This window comes from Astatotilapia calliptera, chromosome 14, assembly GCF_964374335.1.
Source record: "Astatotilapia calliptera chromosome 14, fAstCal68.1, whole genome shotgun sequence".
Classification (NCBI taxonomy): Eukaryota; Metazoa; Chordata; class Actinopteri; order Cichliformes; family Cichlidae; genus Astatotilapia; species Astatotilapia calliptera.
This window is the reverse complement of record NC_137435.1, coordinates 12,050,001-12,070,241: the sequence shown is the minus strand read 5'-3', so window position 1 is coordinate 12,070,241 and position 20,241 is coordinate 12,050,001. Positions and strand designations below refer to the sequence as shown.

Genomic DNA, 20,241 nt, shown 5'->3' with positions numbered 1-20,241 from the left:
GGGTTTCTGTTTTAAAAACATGACGAATGGTAATCATAAGACTCTGCATACAGGGAAGTAAACGTCAACAAACCCTGTTGTTGGTATGGTGTGACAGTAGAAAACATGGCCAAAAGGTAGCAGGAAGAAAAAAAAAATCAAAGGATCACATCAAAGTTCTGACCCCATTCTTTTGGGACAATTAAAATGTTAGATGGTTTTTGGTTAACAAGCGGTTGGGTGCATAGAGCAGTTTAGATCACTATGATCTCGTGTCCCACTGGGAAGGAAAACTTATGTAATTACAGTGTCTTTCTCTCCTTTTGCTCCCTCTGAGCTACCCACTCATTATCCAATTGCAACACATCGTCTTGTGTCGTGGACTATATTATTGGCTATATATACATGTAAGGCCTCGGCAGGAAATTAAACCTGCGAACTGTTCGCTTTGCTAAGATTTTGTCCTACTGACTGCACAGGCAAGGACTCTGGTGAAGCTAAACACGCATTTCTATGAACCCATTATAAACTAGGCTTTCTAGCTGCAGAGTAAGCAAACTGTGAGCTTAATGAATGACTTCCACAAAAATATAAAGTAATTAGGGAGTTGGGAGTATGTAGAAGAGGTCAAAAAAGGAAACTTTGTATTTCATCCACTTGCATTTGGGAGCATTTTGTTGATGAGAAGGCTTTTGAAAACCACATTGCCCTTTCACCTCTTCTGTATCAGTTACATATGAGCACAATATGCTGCCTGTCCGATACAATCAATCCTCCCTTGAACATAAAGACCTGTGTGTAGAGATGGTTTCAGTTAGCAATTGGAGTATCCAATTAAGCTTTAGACATGAGTGAAGCCAAAAGCAAAAAAAGATCCAGAAGAGGACAGAGAGCTTTTTCATTGCTTACTTTAGGCCAAAGTACATCCATTGTTTAATGGGGATGGGTGGGATTTGGTGTAAATGATTACACTTTTATGAACTCTAAGACAGCAACAGTCAGCAATGAAGACATGATTTACTCACAGCAGAATATAGAAAATATATATAAAAAAAATTGTTCTCTTATGAGAAAAATACTGGATGATTGTTAATTTGATGGCAGCAAAAAGGATTCTAGCTGCTTAACAATCCTGCGTCTTCTTTGTGATATTTTTCACTTTATGATGCATCAAATGTTTTTGATTGGTGAAAGGTCTGATTTGTAGGCAGGTCAGGTTAAGCATAGCTATTAAGCTAGCTGTTGTAATAGCATGACGTTTAACATAAGGACAGGGCATAAACAGGCAATAAGAGTGAGATAATAAATATACAGTATATACACATTGATGGGGCCTTTCTAGATCTGCAAGCTGCCAACTCTAAAGGCGATAATGCACCCTCATGCCATCGGAGATGCATGCTTTTGAACTGAATGTTGATAACAACATGGATAGTCCCTCTCCTCTTAAATCCAAAGAATGCAGGGTTTCACATTTTAAATTCTGGTTCATCCGATGACAGAACAGTTTTCCACTGTGCTTTAGTTCATTTGGCCAAGACAAGACAAATGCATTTCTAGATCATGGCGGCTTCTTTGCATACTAGAGTTTTATTCTCGATTTCTGGATGGCACATTGAACTGTGTTCACAGACAGTGATTTCTGGAAGCATTCCTGAATTCATGCAGTGATTTCCATTAAAGAATCATGGTTGCTCCTAATGTGATTGTCATTTTTTAACTTGTTCCTTGCACACAGATTTCACACAGAACACAGTGTGAGGCAAGGCAGGATAGGACACAAAATCTAGGACTCAAAGACAAAAACTAAACTTAAAGGTAGCTAACGGCTGATTACAAAACACACTAACTAAAACTGGGAAGGCTCTAGAAATCTAAACTAACTGACAGAACACACAGGAGGAGACACAGGCGATATATATAACAGAGGGAATCAGGGCAGAGAGGAAACAGCAAGGAAACACGGCTGACTAAATACAGGGAACAGAGGAATGAGACAGAGATAAGAGCAGGGGGGACAAGGCTGAAAGAGCGAGGAATGGAGAGGGCGAAAGGGAGAGAAAACCCACACAGAGACATGACTGGAGAAACAGGCAACTAAACATGGAGACAAGACGGACTTCACAGGGAAGCACGAAGCACAAAAACTCAAAACACGGTCAAAACTCCGAACCATGACACCTGATGGCATTTATAAACTATTTAATTGAAATGTTATTCTCCAGGGCTTTCTTTTTTTAGTAGCACTTACTTTTCAGCTTATTGTTGGTCTATCCCAAGTTTTTGGAGATGGGTTATTGCTATTTTTTTCATGAAATATTAAATATGCCTCAGTCTAAACCTGTTATTAAGTACACTTCATAATACCAATTTAACTACAATTTTTAAGTCCTCAGAACAATTTCTGTTCGCTAGTACACAATTTCCACAAACTATCCTTGTGGTGGGCTAGTCTCTCTTGGTGTCTTTTGAGAACTATCACACAGTTGGATGGGTTTGAGAATCTAATGTGATGCAGGATCACGTAGCATTATGCAGCAAAAGTAGGGAAAATTTCCATGAGAAGAAAAATCACGGTAGAGAAAATCTGCTGAAAGCCATCTGGAAATTATATCTCTTGCAGTAGCCTCTCCCATAGCCACTGACTTCAGTGGTTATAACACTTGGCCTAGCAATTTTGTGGTGACACTACTAGTCTTTTTCTTGGTGAAGTGCGTGAAACCAGTTCAGTGTTAGACACCTCATTTGTGGAAAAGAAGTCAAAATGTTACAAGAAAGGTCTCACTCAAATTAAATCTATAGATGGACAGTGGAAAATGCTTTTACAGATTCAGGCTATTCAAAATAGCCTCCAAGAGCCCAGAAACCTGTTTCGCTTACTCTGTTTATTGGTTTAGAAAGTGCTAAAGAGAGCCAAGGCTGAGAAAGTTTGCATTTCACTGAACTTGGGTATGAATTTATTTGGAGAATACAAGCACACAAGTAAGTAGCTATAGAGCTACTCCCAAATATTCATTTGAGTAATCTGGATAATCAATTACTGTCTGTCTGGTTTACTATCTAACTTTTACCTTTGCCAAAATTTTAAATATTCATTATTTTGTTTATAATGCGTTAAAGTTCTTCATTAACAGTCTCAGAGTCATAGTATGTCAAAAATATTGCTAACATTATGCAGAAAAAGGATCGAATCTGGGTCACCTTTAGCCCAGTACACTTGGGAATGTTAATCTGGGCGAGCATGTCAAAATATTTAAAGGTCATGAGCTTGTTAGTGTTAAGGGCACTGTCATTCGCAAGGACTATACTGTAATGAGACTGATGTTTAGAGTATTGTCTTTTTTTAGAGTACCTCCATGTTTTCTGGTGTCTTGGTGTCTACTGTACCTTCTGACGGATGAATTCGAGGTACCGCTCGACAAAAAATAAACCATGTGCTCAAAACAGGCTGACAGATGACTCATTGGGCTATATGACCACAGTTCATGTGTTCTTTGCACCGCTTCACTCACAAAAAGGGCATTTTTAGGTGTAATAAGAGGTTGTGGCACTGCAACCCTACTATTGTGTCCCTTTCTCTGAAGTTCTCAGTTGACTGCTTTCATGAAACTAAAAGGCCAATTGAATCCAAGATTGAGATTTACAGTAAGCTGATTCAAAGTTGCCCGACTGTTTTTTCTCTGCATGTCAAAGCTCAGACATATTGATGACCAAAGAGCACTCACATCTGTCCCAAAGTTCCCTTAACCGATGATATCTTTCCTTCAGACCCACAGACCCAGATCACTAATACTGAGCTATTTCAGTGCAAAAAACATGTTGTTGGCAGTTTTAATCTTGGACGCTATTGTGAAAGAGAACTTTGTGATTGTTTTTGTGCTTTTGTGGCCAGAATAATGTCAGTCTAGCCAGAATATAGCCCTGCATTTGTCATAGGGATCAAACCTGCGTGAGATGGATTAGATCTCATTGTACCCAGCGTCTCCTTTTAGAATTTGAAAAACCACATAATTATATTTAATACACCAGTGTTTTACCTTTATCTTCCTCAGGACAATACAAAATATGGTTATGGACCAGATTCTTTCCAAGATGCCTTTAAACAACTACAAATTTCTGGCTACAAGGTGATGTAATTTAAGGAACGAACACACACAAAAATACATTTTTCACAAAATGAATTCACAAAACCTTGATCAAACGTTATTATTTATCCAACGAAGAAGCAAAATATATTTTTTGTATCACTTTTACTCTGATATTGGTGTCATAAGTAGGTCTAATTGCAATTTATAAATCCTGGTAAACTCAATAAATAAAAAGTCTTGATATGATTTAAGCTTTAGTCGTTATTCAAAGAGGCTTACAAAGCTAAATATAATGTATCCAATATCTACATTTTAACATACTATGTAAGTATGAGAACTTTAAAATGCACTGAAACATGCTTTTCTTAAAAACCACAAGCTTAAATAGGAACACAGTAAATGGCTCCATCTGGTGGTGCAATGCACAATCAAACAACAGGCAAAATTACGTCTCGGTGTACTGTATGTATACCACTTACTTAAGAAAGGAAGAAAGAAAGCTTCTAAGGGTCTGACCAGAACATTACTAAACATGGAAATAGAGTTCCAGCTGGCCATCCAGCTCACTATTGCAATTATTTGGCCTTGAAACCGTCAAATGACCTTAATGTAAAGTAGATTTACTGCAGCAGAATAATGTTGACCTTAGCTGGTCCACAGAGCAGTTGAGGCACTGACAAAGGTATAACCACAGGTTTATACCCTCAGCAGAACCATCTTTTCTTCTATATCATCTCCCCTACACCCAAACAGTTTTGTCCAGCTTGTTTTACAGTACCCTCTATATCTGTATGTGACTGTTAGAATGCTGTGTAAAATGTAAATAAGAACAAAATGCAATGATTTGTAAATCTCCTAAACTCATATTTTATTCACAGTAGACTAAGAAAACACATCAAAGCTTTAAAATTAAATATTTTAGTATTTCATGAAAACTATTATGTCATTTTGCATTTGATGGCAGTCATACATCTCAAAAAAGTTGGAGTGGGAGCAACAAAAGGCTGGAAAAGTGAGTAATATGTAAAAGAAACGGCTGGAGGAACATCTCGCAACTGGTCAGCAACATTATGGGATATTAAAAAAACATCTTACAGAGGCACAGTTTATCTGAAGTAAAGAAAAAGCAAACAAACAAAGAAAAATCTGTATCAACAAATTGTAAAAAAAAAAAAAAAAAAAAAGCAACAACAAAAAAACATTAATATGTAAATAATGTTCCTCAATGTGAAACTGTGAAGACTAAAATGCCATCATCATCTATCTGGAGAAATTTCTGTCCACAAGGGACAAGGTTGAAAATGTTTGGGCCACAGGTGGTACTGTATTTTAAAAAAAAGGCCATATGCTCTCAGGGATGACCTTTTTCAGGCTTCAGACCTTGCATATTTGAACAAGGCAGTACTAAGCCACATATTGCATCTATAAATATTTGAGGCATCATGAAACGAAAAATACAACAAAGAAGACACCGAACTGAAGAGTCCTGTGTCAAACGAGAATGGGACAATGTTTCTTTCCAAAAGGCACAACAGTTGGTCTCCTCAGCTCCCTGACGTTTATAAGAAGAGGGGATGCTACACAGTGGTAAACACAGCCTTATCCCAGTTCTCTGAGACATTTTGCTGCCATCAAATTCAAAATGACCTTTTTGGGGAGGGGGGGCGGGGGTAAAATCATGGATGGAATATGAAATCACCATCCACTAACCAATTATTCTAAAGTAGCATCCCATCCCTGGGGAGTAGGAGGATCTAAATATTTTCAGTCAAGTCTAAAGTTTTTGTGTAACTTTGTAGCATCAGCAATAAATATAAATTATTACATGCCTTTATTTTTGTCTGTTGGCAGCAAATAATTGCACAGCAGTTTTACTGTCCTAGAAGCATTAAAATATGATCCTACAACAGGATACAGGACTGCATATCAAATTTGATATAGAATAAGCCTGTGCTTGAATTCTGTTTTTATATTGAAACTTTACTCTCAAACCCTTAATCCAATTTTGACGAGTATGTGCGTGCATTCATTTGGCGATGCACAAAATATGTAAAATGTTGTTCTACTTTATTCCAATTTGCTACAAAGTAATTGTTGGAAACACAGAATACACGTCAAGAATACCTGTTAAATCAGTCAAACGTTTCACTTTGATCTGTGACAAACTCAAGCGTCTCTCTTATTGGGACAGTACATTTTAATGGATCCAGGTTAAAGTGTTAAAGCTCTAATGTACAGCCTAGAAATGAACAGCAGCACTCAGCGATTTTACGCATCATTAACTGCATGTAACAGTGTTGGATTTTGCTGTTATGAGTTCTTATGTTCTTTATAGATGTTTAATCAACTTTTATCATCATCTAATAATGTCTGTGATGACGTGTAGATGGCACTTAAAGGGATCTGATCTGTAAAACGCTACTCTTAGACTGCCCAGATACTGATAACCAGCGCCTTCATGTAAACGCGCACGGGAGACCCTCTTTGTGACCGCTTATCCTGATTGTCAGAGCGCAAGATATGCGCCGTTATGCTAAACTAGCTTAGTACCAACAGAGCCAAACTCTCTTCTCCAGCCATCATTAGTATGTTTGTGTGTGTTTGTGTGTGTGTGTGTGTGTGTGGGGGGGGGGGGGGGGGACCATTGTGGTGCAATCCACACGATTCATAAACACGTGGACAGCCTTTGAAGGCTCACAAAACGTGTGGTCAAAGCAGTTCCCAATTCATTTTTCGACGTCAAGACCAGCTGACTTTACGGGAAGCGCTTGACGTGAGCTCCTCTCACGCGGCTCATAAAGCAAACTTTCAACCACTTTCATCATTAATGCTAAACACTGACAGAGATCATTGACTCACCGGAAGAGGTTCAAGTTCAACAGCAGCATAAATACAGCGGTCAATACAGAAAGACATTTTCCCCCTCCCCACGGAAACATGGATACCGAGGCAGAGAGCGCACCTATTTCCTCATGGAGGGAATGTTTTATATTAAAGAGAATCCGCACGCTGGTTCCTGTTGGTTACAAGAGCGAAATAAAAGAGCTGTCAAAACTTTCAGTACCAGTGGTAAGTACCCTGTATTTAAATAGACGGTGGTCAGTAATCAGTATAATAAAAAATAAAAACTTAAAATAATACATTGGCATTTGATTACGTGGATTAATACCAAGATTTTGACTGTTTTCTACAGTCATTGATTAATACCGATATATATAAATATAAATACCGAACACGCTGACCTCCACCAGGTTTGGATTGGTGAACACTAGATCGCTGAGTAATAAAACTTTTATTTTAAGGGATTTATTTATGACCCAAGGACTGGATTTCCTCTGTATAACTGAGACATGGTTGAGGGCCGGTGAGTCCAGCGCTTTCACAGATCTCTTACCTGATGACTGCTGCTTTTTAAACTCTCCTCGAATATCAGGCAGAGGAGGAGGACTAGCGGTTGTTTTTAAGAAGCAGTATAAATGTAAACCACTGCCATTATCAACCTCACCTAGTAGCTTTGAACTGAGCATGTTTGAGCTAGGTCGCTCTCACTCAGTGCTCTGTGCTGTGGTTTACAGACCCCCAAAATACAATAAGAACTTCTTAAATGACTTTTCTGATCTGTTGGCTGAAATTATGCCCAAATATGATCATGTCCTTATTATTGGGGACTTCAATATTCATGTGTGCTGCCCTGACAAGCCAATGGCAAAGGACTTTTTAAATCTTATTGACTCTTTTGATCTTGTGCAACCTGTGTCTGTGCCTACACAAAAATATGGGCAAACGTTGGATCTTCTTTTAACTCACAATTTACCTGTCTCTAACTTAGAGGTTTGTGATGTTGTATGGTCAGACCATAGGCCTGTCCTGTTTGAGGTTTTCCTTCCTTGTACCAAAGTTAATCTTCCTCCTGTTGCTGCTAGGAGCTGTCGTATTTTTTAACCCTTCCTCTGCTGGACAGTTCTCTATTGTTTTTAATCAGAACGGCGGCCTTCCTGATTTCATATGCAATGATACAGAAGAGCTGAGTACGTGGTTTTACTCTGTCTGCCAAACTGCTTTAGATTCAGTGGCCCCCTTTAAGCTTAGGCAAGTAAAAGCCAAATCTGAACCCTGGCTGAATGAAGACACCCGGGCTGCCAGAAGAAAGTGTAGGAGAGCTGAACGTAAATGGAAGAAGGATCAACTTCAGGTGTCATACCAAATGTTACAAGATTACTGGAATTCTTACCAGAAAACTGTAAAAGATGCTAAGAGGAAACATTTTGCTGATATTATTCAGGCAAACTGTCGTAAGCCTCATGTCTTATTCAAGACTATTGACATGGTCCTTCATGCTCCACAGACTGCTGGTGTCGAGTCTTCTCAGGAAATTTGTGAAAACTTCCTACACTTTTTTATTGATAAAGTGCTATCTGTCAAAACGCAGACTTCCCAGTCCGTTCTCGACCCTTCTACCCCTGTCCCTAGTTCTGCTGTCTTTGACAGGTTCGAGCCAGTTTCCTTGCTCTGCCTGCAGGAGTTGGTTGCTCACATGAAGCCCTCAGGTTCCCCTTATGATGCTCTCCCTCCTCGATTTTTCAAAGAGGTTTTTCTCACTATAGCATCAGTTGTACAATCCATTGTAAATTGTAGTCTGTCCTCTGGTGTTGTACCTGTCAATCTCAAACATGCAGTGATTCAGCCTCTACTCAAGAAACCTGCTCTTGATCCTGATATTATTGCAAATTACAGACCTATTTCCAAACTGCCTTTTATCTCAAAGATTCTTGAAAAGGTAGTTTACAAGCAATTAATGTCCTTCCTAGAAGAACACGGTATTTTAGAAGTTTTCCAATTTGGTTTTAAAGCTTTAGATAGTACCGAATCTGCCCTTTTAAGAGTTTTTAATGATGTGTTTTTGGCAAATGACTCAGGTGACTGTGTTATTATTGTGCTGTTAGATTTAACTGCTGCTTTTGATACAGTGGATCATAATATTTTAATTTCCCGTTTAGAGCAGTTGGTGGGTATGCGGAGTACCGCACTGCAGTGGCTCAGATCCTATTTGGCAGAGCGAACTTTCTCTCTGAAACTAGGGGAGTTTGTATCCTCTGCTGCTTCTCTTCAATGTGGGGTCCCACAGGGTTCAGTTTTAGGCCCGCTTCTTTTCTCTCTATATCTCCTACCCCTTGGGTCTATTTTCAGGAAACATGGGATTTCTTTCCACTGCTATGCCGATGACTCCCAGATTTATTTCCCACTTAAAAAGATAAATGGTTTCTCAGTAGACCCGCTGCTCAGATGCCTTGATGAAATAAGGGCCTGGATGGCTTTGAACTTTTTACATTTTAATGAACAGAAAACAGAAGTGATGGTTTTTGGTGGCGCTTCTGAGGCCACTACTATAGATCTTGGTTCACTGGCACAGTATGTTAAACCAGTCATCACTAATCTGGGAGTTAAAATAGAGGCAAATCTTAAACTTGAAAGCCAGGTCAGAGCTGTTGTAAGATCTAGCTTTTTTCATTTGAGGGAATTAGCCAAAATAAAGCCCATCTTATCGAAACAGCATTTTGAGACAGTAATCCATGCCTTTGTTACTTCTAGGCTGAATTATTGTAATGCACTTTATTTTGGGGTTAGTGATGCGTCCATTAGGCGCCTGCAGGTTGTGCAAAATGCTGCAGCACGTCTTTTAACTGGAACAAAAAAGTTTGAGCACATTACCCCAATTTTAATTTCACTCCACTGGCTACCTGTACATTTTAGGATTGTTTTTAAAATTCTCTTATTTGCTTTTAAATCTCTTAATGGCCTGGGCCCCCCCTACCTCTCGGAGCTACTACAACCATTTACACCTGCCCGTTCCCTTAGGTCCGCCAATCAGCAGCTCCTTAAGGTACCGAAAACTAAGTATAAATTTAAAGGTGATCGTGCTTTTGCTGTAGTTGCTCCAAAGTTGTGGAATGATCTACCCTTGCATGTTAGGCAGGCCTCTTCTCTCTCGGAATTTAAAAGTCTTCTTAAAACATATTTATTCGCTGAAGCCTTTGGCATTGATTAGAGGGGTTGACTCAATTTGTTTTAACATGTTTCAATTTATTTTAGTTTTTTAGTTATTTATTTTATCTTATCTCATTTTAATTTTCTTCACTTATGCTATTAGCATGTACAGCTTTGTGAACTCTGGTTTTATGTTAAAGTGCTTTATAAATAAAGGTGGTATGGTATGGTATATATCGTACAGAACAAATTGGCCGCTTGCGCTGTAAATTACTAGTTTTTAATAGCTGTTTTTGTTGCCCTGGCAACTTTTAATTAATTTCGAATTTCCTTATCAGATGATATCCCAGCTCATGAATTTTTCCTTGAGCCTTGTAAGTACAATATTTTGTGGCCATCTGGGGAAGACAGAGCTGGCAGGAGTGTCTCTGGCCATTGCAGTAAGTGAAATTCAAACACTCACCTTTTATTAAGTCATTAAACCAATAGAAAAGTGACATCCAATCCACCAATGTTTTCTAATGTATTTCCAGGTTATTAATGTTACAGGTATATCTATTGGTAGTGGTTTGGCATCAGCATGTGATACTCTGGTTTCTCAGGTGCGAATCTTTGATCCATCACAAATAATTTATCATCGGTGCTTAACAATAGTAATGGCAGACTAAACTGTTCTGTGCTTTTAGACCTTTGGAAGCCATAACCTGCTGAAAATTGGAGTTATTCTGCAGCGGGCCATCCTCATTTTGCTCCTGGCCTGCTTCCCCTGCTGGGCCATCTTTATTAACACAGAGCCGATTCTGCTGGCTGTCAGACAAGAACCAGAGGTGGCAAGGTCAGCCGTCACAATCCGCTAATGCTTTCTTGAATTTTAAAATGTGTGTTCATTTTGATGGGATAAAATCAGTCTCTCTCTCTTTCAAGGTTGTGTCAGATGTATGTGAAGATCTTTATGCCCGCACTTCCTGTAAGTATGTCTAAGGCTAAGTGTGCATGTGTGTGTGCAACACAAAAGCCACAAAATTGAACCAAGTGGAAAGTCATCTAAGTGGGAGAGAGGAAGAGGGTGACATGCATCTCCTTGGAGGCTGACCTGATTGTTCCTTGCATGTCCCTTTTATTAATGTTTTAAGATAGATTTAGAGTCACTCTTCCAAATAAAAATACACCTACAAAAAGGAGGCCTTGCTAATCCCAGACACAGAAATCAAATATCCCCACAGTAAAATCTTTTCCAAAGTGGGCTAACTAGTCAGCTAGATAAATTCAACCCTGTTTTTTAAGTGGGTAGTGATCGCGTTATTTTAAGTAGAAATCAATGAGTCTATAAAGTCTCTGCTGGACACTTACTTAGTTGGTTAACTTACCTAGTACAGCATAGCTCTACTTATTTTCCCCCTTGTACAGGTGTATTTGATGATGTAACAAGCTGTCACTACCAAACAGGACGAGTCCCAGTCTAATCACATTAGAATAAAATGTTTCAAATAATTGCAACTCAGACTATGTTGTTCTTTTCTTTCTGTTTTTATTTTTTTGGTGTGTGTGTGTTTCTGTGTGCCACAGGCTGCATTCATGTACTCATTAGAAACAAGATATCTGCAAAACCAGGTAAATATCTCCATGATTATTTTGAATAATACTGTTTGGATCGCAGGGTATACAGATTGTGTTCGTCTTTTATCCGCAAAATGATAGAGTGGATTGAATATACAATATGTGTCTGTAAGTGAGACTCCAGTCCTACTGGCTACAATGTTTAATGATTGATGGTGTCCACATACAGATAGCAAGGAGATCAGAGCTCTTTGAGCCCTTTCATGTCAATAAAACTATGATTCACTTTACTTGACAAACACTGCAAACTGCTGTTTTTGATTACAGGAAATCAGTCAGATATTTAATCATCCTTTTGTCTGTTGGTGGAAAACTGTAATGATGTCATGTACAGCGGGTAAAATAAGTATTGAACACATCACCAATTTTTTAAGTAAAATTTTTCCAAAGGTGAGCTTTTGACACAGGATAAAAGTATGAACGCAGGTTGTCTAAATGTTGTTCAGCAAACTTTAAACATGCTTCAACATGCTGTTTCTTCAGCAATACAGGGAGTGCAAAATTATTAGGCAAGTTGTATTTTTGAGGAATAATGTTATTATTGAACAACAACCATGTTCTCAATGAACCCAAAAAACTCATTAATATCAAAGCTGAATGTTTGTGGAAGTAGTTTTTAGTTTTAGCTATTTTAGGGGGATATCTGTGTGTGCAGGTGACTATTACTGTGCATAATTATTAGGCAACTTAACAAAAAACAAATATACCCATTTCAATTATTTATTTTTACCAGTGAAACCAATATAACATCTCCACATTCACAAATATACATTTCTGACATTCAAAAACAAAACAAAAACAAATCAGCGACCAATATAGCCACCTTTCTCTGCAAGGACACTCAAAAGCCTGCCATCCATGGATCCTGTCAGTGTTTTGATCTGTTCACCATCAACATTGCATGCAGCAGCAACCACAGCCTCCCAGACACTGTTCAGAGAGGAGTACTGTTTTCCCTCCTTGTGAATCTCACATTTGATGATGGACCACAGGTTCTCAATGGGGTTCAGATCAGGTGAACAAGGTGGCCATGTCATTAGTTTTTCTTCTTTTATACCCTTTCTTGCCAGCCACGCTGTGGAGTACTTGGACGCGTGTGATGGAGCATTGTCCTGCATGAAAATCATGTTTTTCTTGAAGGATGCAGACTTCTTCCTGTACCACTGCTTGAAGAAGGTGTCTTCCAGAAACTGGCAGTAGGACTGGGAGTTGAGCTTGACTCCATCCTCAACCCGAAAAGGCCCCACAAGCTCATCTTTGATGATACCAGCCCAAACCAGTACTCCACCTGCACCTTGCTGGCGTCTGAGTCGGACTGGAGCTCTCTGCCCTTTACCAATCCAGCCACGGGCCCATCCATCTGGCCCATCAAGACTCACTCTCATTTCATCAGTCCATAAAACCTTAGAAAAACCAGTCTTGAGATATTTCTTGGCCCAGTCTTGACGTTTCAGCTTGTGTGTCTTGTTCAGTGGTGGTCGTCTTTCAGCCTTTCTTACCTTGGCCATGTCTCTGAGTATTGCACACCTTGTGCTTTTGGGCACTCCAGTGATGTTGCAGCTCTGAAATATGGCCAAACTGGTGGCAAGTGGCATCTTGGCAGCTGCACGCTTGACTTTTCTCAGTTCATGGGCAGTTATTTTGTGCCTTGGTTTTTCCACACGCTTCTTGCGACCCTGTTGACTATTTTGAATGAAACGCTTGATTGTTCGATGATCACGCTTCAGAAGCTTTGCAATTTTGAGACTGCTGCATCCCTCTGCAAGATATCTCACTATTTTTGACTTTTCTGAGCCTGTCAAGTCCTTCTTTTGACCCATTTTGCCGAAGGAAAGGACGTTGCCTAATAATTATGCACACCTGATATAGGGTGTTGATGTCATTAGACCACACCCCTTCTCATTACAGAGATGCACATCACCTAATATGCTTAATTGGTAGTAGGCTTTTGAGCCTATACAGCTTGGAGTAAGACAACATGCATGAAGAGGATGATGTGGACAAAATACTCATTTGCCTAATAATTCTGCACTCCCTGTATGTGGTAAGCATGCATACAGGGCATGGTGGTTGAGTGCATTACTTATTGATTTGAAATAGTTGTACCAGTTGATTAAAGGTCTTTCTGTAGCTCTCCACAAGTGGTGCTTGGCTCTTAGACAACTCTTCTGATAATTCTTTTCACTCCTCTGTCTGAAATCCTGCGGCTAGCACCTGTTCATGGTAAAAATTTTGTTCTTTCCTCTTCCAGATTATGGCCCCAACAGTGCTCATCGGAAACGTCAGTAGTTCAGAAATTCTGCTGTAACCAGCGCAATCAATATGATTTGCAACAATAAGGTTGGGAGGGGCTCGAGAGAGTCCATTAGCTTTACCCATCATGAGATGATTCTTGTGTGACACCTTGGAAATGAGATACTACTTATAAGCAGTTAGTTGGGACTGAACCAGAAGTGACAGGGTTGATTTCAGCTGGTGTCATGACTGTCCATGCCTTTTTAAACCTCCCTTTCTTCATGTGTTCAGTAGTTTTTCCCTGTGTCATTTCTCATTGTTACTTAAAACCGAACGCATGGACATCTATGGTTTGATTTCTTTGCGTTTGTTGATTGGATGGGTTGTTGCTGACATATAGTGAGAATTTCATGGCAATAGCAGCTTTACAAATATATTTACTTAGTATATTGGTGACGTGTTCAATACTTATTTTACCCAGTCTATCTGGCCTGTCATTTCGCCATTTCCTAATTAAAATAAACTTGTTGCATTTCTGTTTTAGGGCATTATATGGCCACAGGTCATCACAGGCTTTGTTGTCAATCTTCTAAATGCACTCATCAACTACATCGTCCTCTTCCCGTTAAACCTTGGAGTTGCGTGAGTTTGTTTTATTGGATTGCACATGACTTCGTTAATATCGTCTTTAGTGGTATCAGCTGACATCATCACATACTGTATAACCAACACGACACATTGAAATAATCTTTACAGAGGTTCTGCAATAGCCAATGCCATTTCTGAGTTCTTAATGGCTGGAATCCTCTTTGCTTATATCATATGGAAAGGACTTCATAAGGCCACTTGGGGAGGTGAGTACTGCATATACACTGGATACTGGTTATTTTTAATATTAAGAGAAACCCAAATGAGTTTAACAATGATTAACAACTAACAGAAACCTTTAACTATATAAAATATAAGTTGTTTTTACACAATTACAAAATGAACAACTTGTTAGAAGCGTTTAAAGAAAACATAAACATGTCTGAGAAAGACTATTATTTTAACTATTGTCATGATGACAGCTGGATGTAGTGACTTTTAATGGAAGGGTTAGGTGGATGAGGTCAACAGATCACCAGATAAAAGTCCGAAGGTCGAAGCTGAAGTTGGACTGAACTGACGAATCAAGCATTTAAGAAGCAATAAAAAACAAAAACCTACAACCAGGTTGCAAACAAAATGAGCAGAGTTATAACAAGTTCATGTTTATTTTCCCTTTAAGTGGACCTATTTTATTTTACTTTATTTTCTGTTATTATACTGTGACATTGGTGAGTGCTCACATTACACAGGGCTACTTTGAAAGACTAGGTAATCCCTGTAAGCAAAGCCCAGACTTCAGACTGCTCTAAATGCTCAACTTTTCAACTCTTAGATTATGATGCTAAAGATAAGTGATTTCTTTCATACAGCCTGGGTGTAAATATGGTGATCCAAACCATCCGCTGTTTTAATCTAAGCAGCAAATCAGAACAAAGTTGTCCTTACAGCGAGAGGAGCTAAAATGGCTTGTTTTTCAAAATGAAAAAATCCAAAGCAACAGACTGAGAGATGAGAACACCTAAAGGGAGCAAAAAAAAAAAGGTGGAGACGATTAAAAATTTAAGCAAAGCCACATAAGCACACAAGTCCAAGGGTGTCATGTTTACTGCTGTGGCAGGCAGGATGAGGATCCAAACGCAGGACTCGAACGACGGGATGAACAAAGGAAGGCAGCTTTGTTGCGCTGAGATAAAACACTTCATAAAATAAATTTGTGAAAACCAAAACTTGAACATGGAAACTGGAAACTAAGAACTAAACACGGGGAAACTAGAGACTAAGGACAAAGAAATCCAGGCTCACAGAAGAACCACACAGCACATGGGGTAACACCAGACAGAGAAAAACACAGGGTTTAAATACACAGAGGAATAACAAGGGAATGAAACGCAGAAGGAGAGCACAGCTGGGAGTAATCATACATGACGAGACGGGAAGGAAGCAAAACTGAAAACACTAGCATAGGACGCGAGACGTTAAAGTAAAACAGGAAACAAGAGACATTCACAAAGACACGGACTTTACACTGAAACAACAGAGGGAACATGGAGCACAGGAAGGGCACAGGGACAGAAACCTAAAGACCAGGGACTATAAATATAACATAAGCAGAAAACAATAGAGAGAACCAAAACCATGAAAAATGACAAATCAGAGAATATAACGTAAACCAGAAAAACACAAACACTGGGTCACCGCACCCAGTACTATGACAAAGGGTAAAACTATTGTTACAGATTCAAATATTGGGGATTGATACAAGAGGAAAAACCGAAATAACAACACTGGTCCGGCCGGGTTGAGTCAAACGATGATTTTAATGATCACACACGTGGGAGATGGACACCGTACGCAGACAGCATCAGATCTCAAAATGGTGGAGCATTGATCAAACTCTTATAGCCTCTGGTGCCCCCACCTTATCCTAAAAGCCTAAACATTCACATTCTTTCTCTCACACGGCGCCTAAGCTACGACCTTGGCTCCCTGTTTATCTGCTCCTGCTGAGATGGGGCAGAAAACTCCAGTATGTTCTGTTCTCTTCTAATCAGACAAATAAGGCGATGACTTTCTGCAAACAGTATTTCTTATAACTCAGCAGTATCATGCATCATAAAACAATATCATTCATTCACAATAAATCAGCAGTCTAATGTAATGCAAATCAGTTTAACAAATGCAATAGTTATCACCTTCTTCTAATTCAGGAGAATAATGCAAACTAAAACTACATAATAATTCACAATCTTTAATTAGGGGTCTAACATGGCATAAAATAATATTATAATCTCACACTCCCCATGTTGAGCTCTTTAGAATAGAGAGCTTACCTACACCCTGTAATCCAGTGTGGCCGGGTTCATTTCTTCTCACCCCTGAGGCCCTTTGTCCCCCTGTTGGGCGAACCATACGTGAGATGACCTCTGAGTTTGCGCAGTTCAGATGCAAGAAAAACTATTATTACAACAATAGCAGGTACAGATGACACTCCCCAGTTCTCCCACAGCTTCATTTTGGTGCTACCTCACACCCTTCAGACGTACTCAGACTAGAACCTCTGTCCGAGGAGCTTTTAGCCTTTATTTTATTGCTGCAGCCACCAGTGTCTTCCAGTTGGGTGATCCTCTGCTCTTCTTTCTTCAACCTCAGGGGTTAGACAACCCTTCAGTCGTTGCACAGATCAGGGGATTATTCTGCCCCAATTTCAAACAACGATCTGTGTATCCTCGGGTCACAACTGTGTCCCCCAGAAAAAGGAACAGGAACATGTCCCCCTCTTGCCCAAGAGCCTCTCGAACCTCGTTGGTCTGGTGTTCCTGGATTTCCACCAACCCCTTCATGGTTATTGCTGTGTTTATGGGATCCATCCTTTTGAGGTGACTAATCGGAGCCCAAACGCCATGACACTGGAACCCAGTTGGTGTCTCGGCAGTCACCGTGTCTGTCTCTGCTGCGAAGGATCCTCGTATATCTGTGACCTCGTCTGGTGTCTGTTCCTTTCTCTGTAAGAGACAGAAAACCAAAACACCTCTCTTCCTAGCTCTAATAATCTAATGTTGTTATCTACTGATCTTCTGGTGATTCAGAATTGGTTTAGAATATTCAGAATGTCCCAGGGACTTATTCTAATCATATCCTCTGTGTGTGTAAGCGTGTTTGCATTTAGCCCTCTGCACTCAAAGTCAATACCTGCAATATATCAGTCCGGACCATCACACCGAACGAAGCTTATGACCTTCCAAAGACCGAGTGCCAACTCATGGGTATTTACAGTCACAACTCATTGCAAACTCATTTGCAAGGTGTGTACGAAAACTATTAAAACCACTCATTTTAACAAAAGACATCAAAAACAAATTAGCCATTTTTAATCCTAACATTTGCCCCCCCAAAAATCATGTGTTTCCTTCCGCCTACTGTCCCGCGGTTTCCTCTCCAGTGTGGTACTCAGCTTCTCATGAACACAGGCATTTTATCATCTAAACGCTATTCAGTTCATTTCAAGGATTAATGCTTAAACATGGAAATAATGATTTATGCTTCTCACTGATTCTCTAAAAAAAAGTCTGGAAACCTCTTGGGTCACTATTAGCTTAAGCTTTACCACACCTAAGTTATCAAAAACACAAATGAAGTCATAAAAATGTTCATATAACCCTTGTTTGATGTTAAAACTCAACTCCCCCCCCCCCCCCTTTTTTTTGACACATTCCCATGTGTCAAATCAACGGAGCTAGAAAATTAAAAGAAAAGGTTAGTGAACTCATATCTCAGAAAGTATCAGACTTTCTCCTATCCAGTGTCGTTGCTCCAGTCCTGTCATCCTGTGCCAGGGAATGAAACCAATTTAATTGTCATGTTAGATCTGTTCAACTCCTGGCTCCGCCCAGAGCCTGCGTCTGCAGAATTGCCAGGAAACAAAACCTGCATTAATATGAACTTCACTTGAATATGAACTTGTTGACTACTTTTGACACAGCAAAGGAATGTTCTCTCCTTCTCGAGGACAGGCACTGACTCCCACTTATCTCCTGGAGCCAACTGTCCCTTATGGAGACACAACATTGCAACTACAAGGTTTTGCAGATTGTTAAGTTGATCTGTGTGTAATGCTCTGAATCAGGTATGTAAGATTAAATGAATGTCGTTTAATTAACTGCCACTACTTAAAACTTAGCAAAAGATATAACTGAATAAAAGATCACCAAGAAAAACATGATATCAGTGTTATGTAAGCGCGTGCGGCCTTCTATGCTCGAAGTCACTCCACTCCATAGATCAGCCAAACATCGCGTTGACTGTAGCTTTTAACCCTTATTAACTTGAGCACAACTCTATAATGAGCAACAGACTGCAATATGTATAAAAATGATCATGTTTACACCTGCAATGAAAGATCATATGATTATCCCAACACCTGTAAATAGAAGATTAACCTGAGGTTATAACAATCACCGTAATACAAATGTTAATGTAATGTCAAAAGCTTCAAGAAATGTTTAATGCAATGCTTGTTATATGATTCTGATGTAATAATAATGCTGATGCTGAAATAACAGTAAAACACCCCCTTTTTATCCCATTTATAAACTTGACACATAAACGTTTATAAATGCCTCTTTCAATTTTATTTCCCTCTGTTTTTCCCTCACTGACCACAGCAGGGGAAACTTAGTTTTGATTCAGCCATGAATGCAGCTCACCTGATTCATCAATGAGCCCCACCGTCACTGGCGTCTGACAGGGTGGCGCTGCATACTCTTCCTTTAATGTCACTATTTTTAATCTGTTAATTAGAGTGCCTAAACATGAAGTAGACTACGTCCACAACAAATCAATACAGCTGTAAATGTGGCCAATTATCAATCTATTACCAATCAATAACAAAAAATAGCTTTTATTTTATGCATGCTTTTAGTCAACCACTCACCCAGAGGATCTCCAATCCCAGAAAAATCCTTCTCCTCATTTAATGAGTCTGTCCTCCTTCCATGCCCTGGTAACTGGTCCATCCAGAGCCATATGATCTCAAAATATACATACAACAAGCCAAACCACACCTTGGTCACACCAACCCTTTTCCGCCCTGAAGATGTCCAACGCCATCTTAGTCTGGACCAGGGTTTTAATAGTTTTGCAATTTTCATTAGTTTTTATTATTATTTAGCTTTGACTTCAGATTTTCAATTTTATATCCGATGTAATTAGTTTTTACAAATTGTTTGCTAGTTTAGTTTAGTTTTTATTTTTATTTTTTTTAAGTCCTTAGTTTCAGTTTAGTTTTGATTAGTTTCAGTTTAGTTTTAGTTGTGTCTGCAATAATTAAGTGTAACAAAATCCCAGTTTCATCATATCAGTCATGCTCTTGTGCTTATCCGTGGGTATTGAGACTATTAACTCTTGCAGCACCGGGTGTTCGTAATTTTGGTTCAAGTGAATTGATAAACTTTGTGGAGGCAATTGACTCACACAGTTATGTAGATATCCCCGTCCTGTTGTCTCGGGATGCATCACGCTGCCTTGCCTGGGGTTAGCTTCTGTTTTCTGGGGATGAGGGTTGAGTGTGCTCCCTTACATTTTCAAGGTAAGCTAGGTTAGCCTTCTTGTGTGAGCTTTTCAAGTGCACTTTAAGGTTTTTTCCCTTTATAAATGTCCCTCATAATTTGTCTCTTTCCACTACAAGACACTAGCTTTATCCAAAACACAGTCATATTCAAAGTAATCCCAATTTGGACTCTGGCGCTTT

General features: G+C 39.3%; 1 protein-coding gene across 1 annotated transcript in view; it reads left to right on the top strand.

Moving 5' to 3' along the window:
- Positions 1–6,805: 6,805 nt before the first annotated feature.
- The window catches only part of slc47a3 (solute carrier family 47 member 3), a 22,221-nt gene continuing 8,785 nt past the window's right edge, over positions 6,806–20,241 (top strand). Inside the window, exons 1-8 of the mRNA XM_026191750.2 lie at positions 6,806–7,136; positions 10,391–10,492; positions 10,586–10,654; positions 10,739–10,887; positions 10,977–11,019; positions 11,619–11,663; positions 14,449–14,546; positions 14,661–14,758. Of these exons, the coding sequence (XP_026047535.2) occupies positions 7,005–7,136; positions 10,391–10,492; positions 10,586–10,654; positions 10,739–10,887; positions 10,977–11,019; positions 11,619–11,663; positions 14,449–14,546; positions 14,661–14,758 (736 nt within the window). The 5' untranslated portion in view covers positions 6,806–7,004. The remainder of the gene's footprint in view (positions 7,137–10,390; positions 10,493–10,585; positions 10,655–10,738; positions 10,888–10,976; positions 11,020–11,618; positions 11,664–14,448; positions 14,547–14,660; positions 14,759–20,241) is intronic.